This window comes from Vollenhovia emeryi, unplaced genomic scaffold (genome assembly GCF_000949405.1).
Source record: "Vollenhovia emeryi isolate VEMERY1.0 unplaced genomic scaffold, V.emery_V1.0 DF940102.1, whole genome shotgun sequence".
Classification (NCBI taxonomy): Eukaryota; Metazoa; Arthropoda; class Insecta; order Hymenoptera; family Formicidae; genus Vollenhovia; species Vollenhovia emeryi.
The window spans coordinates 1-12781 of NW_011966264.1; the positions used below are offsets into that span (position 1 = coordinate 1).

A 12781-nucleotide genomic window follows, 5' to 3' on the forward strand; every position below is an offset into this window, starting at 1 on the left:
TTACTATAAGCAAAAAGTCCGAATAAACATAGGTAGAGGCCTATCTTTTTCATTATACAGGGAGTTTCAGAAGTGATGGTACACAATGTAATGAAGAAATGTACACACTTGTAGATGCAAAAAATTTCAATACAAATAGGTACAGACATACATCTTGAATATGGCGATCACCGGTAAAAGGTTTTTTAAATTTAAAATTTTTTTTTATAAATGTCTGTGGTTGGTGAAACTATCGCAAATTTTCTTTAACAATAATTTCCAAAAATTTCAAATGTCTATAACTCAAGAAATAATTAATCATATTTTAAGCAATATATATTAAATTTTTGATTGAAAAAACTGAAGAACAATATAATATATAATTAGAAAAAAGTAAAGTAAATTAAAGTAAAGAAAAGTGTGCAAATTAGAAATTTGCACATGGCTTCCTCATAGAGGATGGTTTAGGAGCGAAATCTAATTTTTTTCTATGTTTCTTGAAAGTGTGCGATGTAGAAATTTGCACATTTCTTCCTCATCATTTAAGTAGGAAAATTAGAAATTTGCTCATTGCTTCCATTGTTATGGCTTACTCATAGAGGATGCTAAACGCATCCAAACAGAAACTCTGACGTCCTCCGTGTTTGAAACCCGAGCAAAAGTGTGTTTTGCTTCCTCATATTTTTGAGGATATCTCAAAAATTGCGGAGGTGAGAGGGGGAAAAAGTTTTGCGCACACACACACACATTTTTTAAATAAGTGTTTTTTTTAGTTTCTTAAACATTCTAAACCGAATGCCAAAGAAAACTGAAAAAAAATTTTTCGCATGAAAAGAAAAAGTCTTAAACACCAAAGTTGTATCGTTTATTTTGGCGCATTTTTTAAAAAAAAAGTCTGTGTGTGTATGTGTGTGCGCAAAAATTGTTCGCTCTCTCACGTCCGCAATTTTTGAGATATCGCCTTCTACTTTGGCACATTTATTGAGTGTGATTAAGAGATGGCTGGTATTGTATTTGACGATAATCGGTGCAAGGGTCCAGTTTATACATACATATATATGTATATTTACGTTGAAAATCCTGAATAACTTTTTAAATATCCAAGATAGAAAAAAATATTAAACACTAAAGTTGTATCGTTTTTAGTGGCGCATTTCATAGTAATATTGTTAGAGGTGGGTGGATGCGAACCAGCAGAGAAACTCACAGATGAAAGCAGAACCCCGTCTTTATTAATGGCTCGAAGAATACACGAGACCCCGAGTAACGTTTTTTACACTCGTGGGGTAGAAGAACACGAATAATACAGGATAGAGAAAGCAAAAAGGGGGGAGGGCATGAAGGAGAGCGCCAGAGGCGCCACCATAAGCTGCGGGTCGACCGGACCGTTGTAAACGTCCGCTAACACTTCCCCTCGAACCGCAGCCGAAAGTCGAAGGCCTCACTCCCCCAGGGATCTCAGGCCGAGAACTCTTATGCAGTCCTCGTGCTTCGCCCTGGTCAGCGCCTTGGTGAGCACGTCCGCAGCCATCTCGGTTGTAGGGATGTGCTCAAGCGATACCAGCTTCTCCCTGACGGCATCACGCACAAAGTGGTGCCTGATGTCAACATGTTTAGTGCGCGCGTGAAACACCGGATTGTCTGCCAGCTTCTGCGCGCCCACGTTGTCGTTCCGGATGGTGACACAGTCTATGTCAATCCCGAACTCCTTCGGAAGTCTCCTCATGTACAAAGCCTCTTTCGTCGCGTCGGAGAGCGCCATGTACTCGGCCTCCGTCGATGATAAAGCCACGGTAGGTTGTTTCCTCGATCCCCAGCTGACGGCCGCGCCGCTAACTAGAAACGTAAAACCGGTGTAGGACCTGCGGTCAATGTTGCAACCACCCCAGTCGGCGTCGGTGTACATCGTGGGAGGGTCGTCAGTTTTAGAGAACACCAGACCCAGGTCTCTGCTCCCTTTCAGGTAGCGCAGGATCCTCTTGGCAGCCCTCCAGTGGACTTCCGTATGGCAATCGTTGAACTGGCTCAAAAGGCTCACGGCGTGCGCTATGTCGGGCCTTGTTCCCACGGACAAGTACATGAGCGCGCCTACCAGTTCGCGGAACGGCGTGTTGCGTTTGTTGTCTCCTGCCTCCGCGTCTCCCTTCAACAGCTTCAGCCCAGGCTCCATCGGCGTCGACACAGGATGGCACTCGAACATCTCGAATCTCCTTAGGATGTCGTTGATGTACCCGGTCTGGCTCACCGTAATGTAGTCCACGCCTCTTTCGAACTCCAGGCCCAAGCAGTACCTCAGGTCACCTAGCTCCTTGACTTCGAACCTGGTCTTCAGGAAGTCCTTCAGTCTACTGATTTCGGCGTCGCTCCGAGACATCAGTATCAGGTCGTCGACGTAGACAATCACAAAGCTACGATTGTCTGTTGGTCCGAGACAATAAACACAAGGGTCGGCCTCGGACGGGACCGCTCCAAAACTCTGAAGCTCTTTGTCCAGCCTAGAATGCCACGCCCGTCCCGCCTGACGTAGGCCATATAGGGCCTTGTCTAAGAGACAGACCATGTCAGCGTTTTTCGAGGCCTCCAGCATGTTAGATGCTTCCCTTTTGACGAAATCGTCAGCCGGTCCGGTCGCAAGAATATACTCCAGGATGTCGCCCAGATGCTTTGGCATCTCCATGAGGATTTCTTCCTCCACTTTCCCATTGAGGTACGCGGTCGCGATGTCGACCTGCTCGATTTTCAAGTTGTGTTGAACCGCCGCAGCCACCGCGGCCCGAATCGAACTCAGCCTCGCCACGGGGGCGAACGTCTCGTTGAAGTCTTTGCCTGGTCTTTGGGTAAACCCGCGCGCCACCACGCGAGTTTTTCTCTTCACGATTTCCCCGATCGAATTATACTTATTACGGAGGACAAATCTGCTTCCAATCACCATTCGATCCGGTGGACGCTTCACCAATTTCCAAGTCTTATTTTTGATCAACGATACCACTTCCGACTTCATGGCATCCTTCCAATCCGAAGACTCAGGCCCCAGGACGGCTTGCTTCACGGGAACCTCAGCTGCCTGGCAGAGCTCGGCCTCGTCCGTTCCGTATCGACCATACTCCTTCCGAGGTCTCCCTGGTCGTCCGGTTCTGATAATGCGCGGGCGCCCACGCCTGCGGGGAGTCTCCAGGCCGTGTTCCGGGTTGACGATCGCGTTTGACCCGTCCGGTACGAAGTCCACCGCTTCCTCGTCTTACTCGTCTTCCACGTACGGGACTCTTCTTATGTGGAACTCTTCCCCTAGCGGATTCTCCGACTCATCCTGCGATCCAGCGGGGTCCGTTGGTTCCGCTTCCGGCTGCCTCGGACTCGGCTTGGCTTCCGGGATGACGTCCACTTCTTTATAATCAACGGGTTGACTCGACGAGTCACCCGTTGATTGAAAATCTTCGTATGGAGCCGTTGAGCTTGCATAAACACCCTCGAGAAATCTAACGTCCCTCGTAACCACGACTCTTCGAGACTCAGGCGACCACACCCGAAACGCCTTCGAATCCTCGGAATAGCCGATGAAGATTCCCTCCTTCGAACGCGCGTCAAACTTCCCTTTAGTCGGCGCCTTGTCCAAGTAAAAAACCTTGCATCCGAACTCCTTGAAGTATTTCACGGTCGGTACTCGTCCGTACCAAATCTCGTGGGGTGTCCTCCCGTTGAGCTTCTTCGTCGGACAGCGGTTCCTTGTATAGTTGGCGACATTAGTCGCCTCGGCCCAAAATGCAGGGGGCAAACCGGATTGAAGAAGTAAGCATCGTGCCGCTTCCACCAAAGTTCGGTTCTTTCGCTCGGCGACCCCGTTCTGTTCCGGCGTGTAGGCCGTCGAGAGTCGATGCCGAATGCCGTGCGCCTCTAAGTATTTGTCCATCTCCGCGTTGACGTATTCGCGCCCATTATCGGATTGCATCGCCTTGATTTTGACTCCGTGTAAAGTTTCGACGAGTGCCCGAAACTTTTTGAACTCTTCGAAGACCTCGGACTTTGCTTTCACGAATCTGACCTCTGTCCATCGGGAATGGTCATCAGTAAAGGTGACGAGGTACTTCGATCCACCATTCGACATCGTGCGCATCGGACCGCATATGTCGGTATGCACGATTTCCAATTTGGTTGTCACGTGGTTCGACTCCCTCGGGAATGGCAGCCGCGCCATCTTCCCCTGAAGGCAAACTTCACAGCTCAGGTCCTTGTCTTCCTCTCGAACGTCCATGTCGCGAATTGCCCCGCTTTTCGATGCGCTCACCAGGTCACGAAAATTAAGGTGGCTCATTCGTCGATGCCAAAGATAACTTCTTTGAGACTTCGGTGATGCCGCGGTCTCCGCACTTCTGCAGCTTTCCGTCGGCGTCCTTTCCACGTAGTAAAGGTCTTCGAAACGCTTGGCGATCAGCTTGACGTCCCCCTTCTCATCGATGACCGTGGCCTTTCGCTTGTCGAAGACCACTTCGAAACCCCTGTCGGTGATCTTTGAGACGGACATCAGGTTCATACGTAGCTCCGGGACGTGCAGGGTGTTGCGTAGAGTCACGTTCCTCTTCTCGCCGTTCACCGTTGTTGTGATTCCCGCGGTGCCCCTAGCCTGGATCTTCGCGGATGCCGCACTTGCCAACTTTAGTTCGTTGGGCCCGCCTTCCTTCACTTCGGTGAAAACGCCGATGTCCTTGCAAAGGTGGGAAGTGCACCCGCTGTCGAGACACCAATGGTTGCCGGCGCCGTGACTCACGACTTGACATATGTCGTTTCCAACGGCTGTTGATAACAACGACACGTCTTCTTTGGACGACGGCTCTGCGGACTCCTTTTTGGACGGACACGCCGACGCTTTGTGTCCTTGTCCGTGACACTTAAAACATTTGTATGTAAAGGATTTCGGTTTCTCTTTACCTCTTGCCGACTCGCCCTTTTTCTTGTTATTCCATTTCTTGTTTTTGGCGATCATAGCGCCCTGTCCGGAACTTGTCGATATACTCTGCCTAGCGTCATATTCCTCCACAATCTTGGTACGCAGATTTTTCGGCGATGGAAGTTCGTCTCTGCTCTCGATTGCGACCCTGAAATTTTCATAATTCGACGGTAAGCTATAAAGTAACATAATAGCGAGTTGATCCGGGTGGATCGTCACGTCCAACTCCGACAGTTTGTCGACTGCGTCGAAGAATTCCTGGAGGTGCTCGCGGACATCGCCACCCTCGTTCATCTTCTGCAGCGTAAGGCGTTTCAGCAGCGTAGCCTTGCGAGCGGGCCCCTTCGACTGGAACGTGTCCTCCAATTTGGTCCACAATTCACGAGCAGTCGCACAGTTCTTGATCAGCTTTAATTGGTTTGCGCTGATAGACAATATCAGGTCTGACTTTGCCTTTTCGTCCTTCGTGACCCAATCCTGCACTGCTGCCGCATCACCGGATTCCGGCTTTACAATTGTCCCGCTCACGTATCCCCAAGCATCGTTCTTGACCAGTGTCGCGCGCATCTGAAGTTTCCACGTGTCGTACTTATCGCGCCCGAGCGCCTCGATTCGCAACGTGTTTACACTCATCGTGTTACTTATTGTCTGCGACCGCGCGCGAAATTCGTCGACGATTCTTGTACCCCGTGCGTGGTATTGTCCGAACACGCAGGTTACGTCTTTTAGTTCACCCCGACGAGCGATTTCACGACAGTTCCCGCGGACCGACTCACTTTCAGCGCGCCCTCGGATTGATCGCGTTTCAGCGACTAACCTCCAAAGGCCGTGTGACTCTGCGTTTCCTGTCCCGAGTTACGATTCACGCAGCGGTTGCGTTCTGGGCCCATAACCTGTTAGAGGTGGGTGGATGCGAACCAGCAGAGAAACTCACAGATGAAAGCAGAACCCCGTCTTTATTAATGGCTCGAAGAATACACGAGACCCCGAGTAACGTTTTTTACACTCGTGGGGTAGAAGAACACGAATAATACAGGATAGAGAAAGCAAAAAGGGGGGAGGGCATGAAGGAGAGCGCCAGAGGCGCCACCATAAGCTGCGGGTCGACCGGACCGTTGTAAACGTCCGCTAACAAATATCAGTATGATCTTGAATAGCTCTATCAAAGTTAGCTAAAGATCACCTTGAAATTTTTATATGTAATCCTCCTTTTTCATTACATATTATTGTAGCTTATTTCAATAGCTTTCCAAAACGATATAATAAAGTATGTTTGCGTTAAGTACTTTTTGAGTTATGAGGTTTCAAAGTTACGGTACTTCTAGCATTATCCCTGAATAAATTTTAAAATTTCCAAGATAGGATTTGAACACCATCCCTGATGTTCCATTTAGTTGCGTCATATATACAACACAAACACACACACACGCGCGCGCGCACGCACGCACGGACATTATTAAAACGGGGGGGGGGGAAGGTGCAAATTGGAAATTTGCAATTTGCTTCCTCATCATATTTTAAGAAGTGTCTGTGGTTGCTGTAACTATCGCAAATTTTGTTTAATTATGATTTCCAAAAATTTCAAAAGTATATGACTGAAGAAGTAATTAATCATATTTTAATGAAATATATATGAAATTTGGATTGAAAAACTGAAGAAGAATATAATATATAATTAGAAAAAATGTAAATTAATTTAAAGTAAAGTAAAGTAAAGTAAATTGTGCAAATTAGAAATTTGCACATGGCTTCTTCATAGAGGAAGATTTAGGAGTGAAATCTAATTTTTTTCAATTATTCTTGAAAGTGTGCAAATTAGAAATTTGCACATTGCTTCCTCATAGAGGAAGGTTTAGGAGCGAAATCTAATTTTGCACGATGTTTCTTGAAAGTGTGCAAATTAGAAATTTGCACCTTGCTTCCTCATCATTGAAGCGTGCAAATTGGAAATTTGCAAATTTCTTCCTCATCATTAAAGTAGGCAAATTAGATATTTGCACATTGCTTCAATGGTTATGGCTTCCTCATAGATGAAGCTTTATGAGAGAAATCTAACTTTACTACGATGTTTCTTGAAAGTATTCAAATTATTCTTATTTTGCTCTTCAAGCTTCCTCTATGAGGAAGCCATAACAATGGAAGCAATGTGCAAATTTGTAATTAGAAAAAATTAAATTTAAGTAAATTGTGCAAATTAGAAATTGGCACATGGCTTTCTGATAGAGGAAGCTTGAAGAGCAAAATAAGAATAATTTGAATACTTTCAAGAAACATCGTAGTAAAGTTAGATTTCTCTCATAAAGCTTTATCTATGAGGAAGCCATAACCATTGAAGCAATGTGCAAACATCTAATTTGCCTACTTTAATGATGAGGAAGAAATTTGCAAATTTCCAATTTGCACGCTTCAATGATGAGGAAGCAAGGTGCAAATTTCTAATTTGCACACTTTCAAGAAACATCGTGCAAAATTAGATTTCGCTCCTAAACCTTCCTCTATGAGGAAGCAATGTGCAAATTTCTAATTTGCACACTTTCAAGAATAATTGAAAAAATTAGATTTCACTCCTAAATCTTCCTCTATGAAGAAGCCATGTGCAAATTTCTAATTTGCACAATTTACTTTACTTTACTTTACTTTAAATTAATTTACATTTTTTTTATGCATCCCCTCTCTCGTTTCAATCCATAGCGCGCGCGTGCACACACGCACACTTTATCAAGAGAAAAGGATACCCAATAAGTTAACATATCGCATAGTTTTTTATTAATTTAGTTTTATTTTGAAGATTAAATGCTTTAGCTAGTATATATCTCATTTCATATGATTATTCCACACATGTTACATATGTAATATTTTAAAATTATATTTTATTTCTCAAGAAATTTATAAATAATACATTATGTATATTATAAAATATAATATACATAGAATTTACTCACCAAACTGTGGCACTAAATTTCCCATCTCATTAAAATAAATATGTTTACATGCAGAAAAGCACTGTGGCGTAATGACACGCCGGGCATGTGCCCGTCACGCCGGTTCACCGGAAGATTTCGGGAAAGGCGTAAGCGAAGAAACTCGTATTCCTCTTAGTTGGCTTTATTTCTAGTTTTCTGACAACACCGTGGTTACTGTTCACTTCCGAAACTTAGCTTATCTCGGCCGTGCCGGTTTGGGCACGCACACACTCTCTCTTGCTAACGACGACGACTATACTACTCTACTGGCGTGCTTCGGCCGCAGGCCCCTATTTTTCCGCGCGCAAGGATACACCGCGCGCGCCAATCACGGTCCTCACGGGACGCGACCACCGACGAATGTGGACGAACGCGAACGAATCGGCGCAACCGATTTATGTACCGAACAACGCCGCCCGCCTTGGAAGGTCTTACTTTCAATGAGGATTGCATTGCTCAAAAAGAGAAAAAATGAAACGGACAATGCAAATGAACACTGAGGGTTGTAACTAACAGTGTGACGCAGGGGACTAATCCCATTTTGCTTAAACAATGAAAAGAAAAAATAACGCGAGAATACAATGTAAAAATGTAACTCAAAAATACAATATGTAGTGTTCCTTGCGGAGAATCAGAGGTGATCTCTCGTTTTATGCTTTTGGTCGCCCTGAAAAGGGCGGTTTGCGTGTGTCGCCCTGAGAAGAGCGGTTGCGAGTCTTCTTCGGGGCTGTCTAGGCCTGCCGGTCTTTGCGTTCCTCTCGGTGAGGATGGTTGTGCCACGTCCACAGGTACGACCTGGGATTCGGCCGAACCCTGCGGGGTTGTCTGAGTGGCTGCGTCGACGGTGGCAATACTGCAGTGGACTTGGGTTCTCTGCAATCGGCAGTAGTCTCCACGGGAGGTAACTGTGTCAGTATCGGTGGAGGTCTAGGCCTCTGGAGCAGTCGTGGATCCGATGGTGGTCCGGGATGCGACCGTGGCAGAGGCGGGACGAGCCCTTGGCTTCCTGGTGGATGTCCTGGTGGTGGCACGTCTCGGGTTCGTCGACGGACTCGTGGCAGGATCCCCTCGTGGTGCCAAGGCCCTCAGGAGCTCTCTTGGGTAGAAGTCGAGGCCCGTGGAGCTCGCTCGAGGAAGTGGTCGAGGCCTTGCAGAAGCTCGCTCGAGTGAAGATGCCGAGGCCCTAGGGGCTCGCTCGGTGATGATACCGAGGCCTAAGGAGGCTCGCTCGGCGATGAGACCGAGGCCTAAGGAGGCTCGCTCGGTGATGATACCGAGGCCTAAGGAGGCTCGCTCGGCGATGAGACCAAGGCCTAAGAAGGCTCGCTCGGCGATGAGACCGAGGCCTAAGGAGGCTCGCTCGGTGATGAGACCGAGGCCTAAGGAGGCTCGCTCGGTGATGAGACCGAGGCCTAAGGAGGCTCGCTCGGTGATGAGACCGAGGCCTATGGAGGCTCGCTCGGTGAGAATCCAAGGCCCGAGGGGCTCGCTTGGGGAAAAATAATCGAGGCCCGTAGGGCTCACCCGATCAGTACTACAGACGACTACTGGCACTCGCGAATCGTCTCCGACGAGAAACACTTACTGAATTTTCGTCGCCGCCGGAGGTCTTAATATACCCATCGCCACTGAATTCTGAATGCGAGTATGCTGCCGGCGCTGTGTCCACCTATCGGCGGCGCGCCGTACTACCGCCGCGCGCCGTGTCGTCGGCGCTCGCAGGAGCGGCGCCGTGACGTGTGGTGCCCGCGCGCCTGATGTGGCGTGGGTCGCCACACAATATGAAAATGTAACGCTAGAATACAGTATAAGAATGTAACGCATGTATACAATATGAAAATGTAACGCAAGAATATCTAAGAAACAAGGATTTCACGCGAATGAGTATTATAGATTCAAGGCGTTTCAAGTGGCAATATTGCGAGCCTGGACAAGGGCCTCGTGAGAGAGGTTTTAGCGGTTTTCACGGTAGCCGTACGCACGACACCATCCACGCCCACATGCACTTCTATTACCCGACCCAGTAACCAATGTAACGGTGGCAAATCTTGCTGCCTTACAAGGACAAGTTGCCCGGGTTTTAGTTGAGTGCCCTTGTCCATTCTCTATTTGGGACGCGCTTGCAACAAGTGAAGATATTCATGGCTCCAACGGCGCCAAAAATGCTGCTTAAGTTGCTCAATCCGCTGCCAGCGTATTAAGCGGTTTTCCTGTATATCAGTCAAGTCATGCGAAGGGAGACTGTTCATAGTGGTACCAATCAGAAAGTGACCTGGGCTTAAATACGATAAATCATTTGGATCTGCACTCAAGGCGGTGAGTGGTCGTGAATTCAGGATTGACTCGATTTCGCAGAGTATTGTTTGCATCTCTTCGAAAGTTAAGTGAGCTCTACCGACGACGCGGGTCAAATGATACTTTACGGACTTCACCGCGGCTTCCCATAAGCCACCGCAGTGAGGAGCATTAGAGGGTATGAACGTCCATGACGTTTGCTGAAGTCGAAAGAACTGTTTGACATCGTCCAATACTTGTTCCTTATTTAGGAAATCAAACAGCTCCTTCAATTGATTTTGTGCACCAACGAATGTTGTGCCATTATCGGAATAGATGTGAGAGGGTTTGCCCCTACGTGATATGAAGCGTTTGAACGCAGCTATGAACGCTTCAGAAGTCAAATCGCTCACGAGCTCCACGTGTACCGCCTTGGTTGCGAAACAAACGAAAATGGCCACGTAGGCCTTATGATTCCTGGCATTTCGCCGTTTGCCTTCCCGTAAGACAAGCGGTCCAGCATAGTCTACACCACAATGCGAGAATGGTTTGGAGGCTGTTACACGACCCGGGGGCAATGATCCCATTAATGCTTCGGAAATGACTGGTTTGACTTTGAAGCATTTAATGCAATTCAAAAGGATTTTACGCGTCGTTGATCGCAAGGACAAGGGCCAAAAAAGTTCCCTGACTGCGGCCATGGTAGCTTGCACTCCTGCGTGCATGTAGCGAAGGTGCTGTTGAATAATAATTCGTTTGGTCAGCTCGTGATCCTTGGGTAGGAGAATTGGGTGGCACGCGTCAAATGGTAAGTTGGCGTTCTTCAGGCGGCCCCCAACCCTGATTATTCCCTCGTCATCTACGTACGGATTTAGCGATTGAATTCTGCTTGACGAATGGACTAGCTTGCCCCTGCTTAGCTCCTTGTACTCTTCGGAGAAGGATTGCCGTTGTACCAATTTAACCATTAGATGTAAGGCCTTGTTTATTTCTTCGTGCGATACGAAAGTCGTGGACGGTCTTGCGTGCACTTTCAGAAATCTTAGACCATACGCTAAGATGCGGCAGACCTTGTCCAAGTTAGAGCTCCTGTCCAGCAGTGAGTTTACAATATTGCAATTAAGTGTAGTTACGGCAGTACAGGTTTTCCGCAGTTCCGGTGCGTCGTCGTCCAAGCTGGGATAATTGTTGTCGGGCCAGTGACTGTCGTCATTCTGTAAGAAGCTGGGACCGCTCCACCACATACCTGCATTGATCAATTCGCGCGGATTTAAAACTCTGGATAATATGTCGGCTGGATTCTGGGTAGATGGTACGTGACACCAGTTTTCAGGATGAGTTAGTCGTTGTATCTCGCCTATTCGGTTTGCCACAAAAACGGACCATTTACGAGATGATGAGCCGATCCAATTAAGGGCTATAGTTGAGTCGGACCACAGAAATGTTGGAACATCCGAAATGTCTATTGAGATTTTGATCTTCCCGATTAACCGCGCCAGTAGCAGTGCTGCGGATAATTCCAGTCGAGGTATTGATAATGTTTTAATGGGAGCGACCCGGGATTTAGAGCAGAGTAATGCAACGAGATAGTCATTGGGGCTGGTCTCCGTTCGAATGTATACACAGGCTCCGTAGGCGTCCTTGCTTGCGTCACAGAAGCCGTGTATCTGCATGTGTTGTCGGCTCGTACCAGGTTTAACGCATCGTTGGATGGACAGTTGGTTTAACTCCTCAAGCTGCGATTTAAATGTTAACCAGCGAGAGTGTATGGTTTGCGGTACAGACTCATCCCACTGGACGTCAGAACGCCACAATTCCTGCAAAATTAGTTTGGCAATGACAATGGTTGGACCAAGAAGTCCTAGTGGATCAAACAGCTTGGAGATGTCTGACAATATAGTGCGCTTAGATATCTTAGCGTGACCCTCCCCGGGTTCGTAAGAAAAATGAAACGTGTCGGATGCTTGATTCCATTGTATGCCTAGGATGTGTGTGCTAACGCCGTCGTCAATGTTTATTGGTTCGCAGTTTTTATTGTTTAATGAATCTAACAATTGTGGACAGTTTGAAGCCCACTTGTCAAGCTCAAATTGTCCCTTTTTCAGTAGTTGAATTGTCTGATCTTGTATGGATGCCGCTTCTTGGATAGTGTCCGCTCCGGTCAAAAGGTCATCGACGTAAAAGTCACGGCTGATACATTTTGAAGCCAATGGGTACTTTGTTGAGTATTGTTCCGCCAGATGTTTCAAGCACCTAGTTACCAGAAATGAAGCTGATGACGTACCATAGGTGACCGTGGCCAATTCATATGTTTCGACGTCTGCCATTGGATCAGCTCGCCACAGTATTCTCTGTAGTGATGTTTGCGAAGGGTGTACCAATACTTGACGATACATCTTGACGATGTCCGCGACAAGCACATACGAATACGTACGGAATCGCATCACGATGGACATCAATCTTCTTGAATGACAGGGCCAACCCATAACATGTCGTTTAGAGACGTGCCGACATCGCTCTTGCACGAGGCATCAAATACCACTCGAATCTTCGATGGCTGATTGGGATTCTTGAAGACGCAGTGATGCGGTAGGTAGTATGAGGTTATGTCTTCGTTTGGGTT

At 47.2% G+C, this 12781-nt stretch overlaps 1 protein-coding gene across 1 annotated transcript; it reads right to left on the reverse strand.

Annotated features, from left to right (window-relative positions):
* Positions 1-9989: 9989 nt before the first annotated feature.
* LOC105556326 lies at positions 9990-12554 on the reverse strand. The gene has a single exon (XM_012003407.1). The coding sequence runs from the start codon at positions 12552-12554 to the stop codon at positions 9990-9992; it is 2565 nt and encodes an 854-aa protein (XP_011858797.1).
* Between the last annotated feature and the right edge of the window lie 227 nt (positions 12555-12781).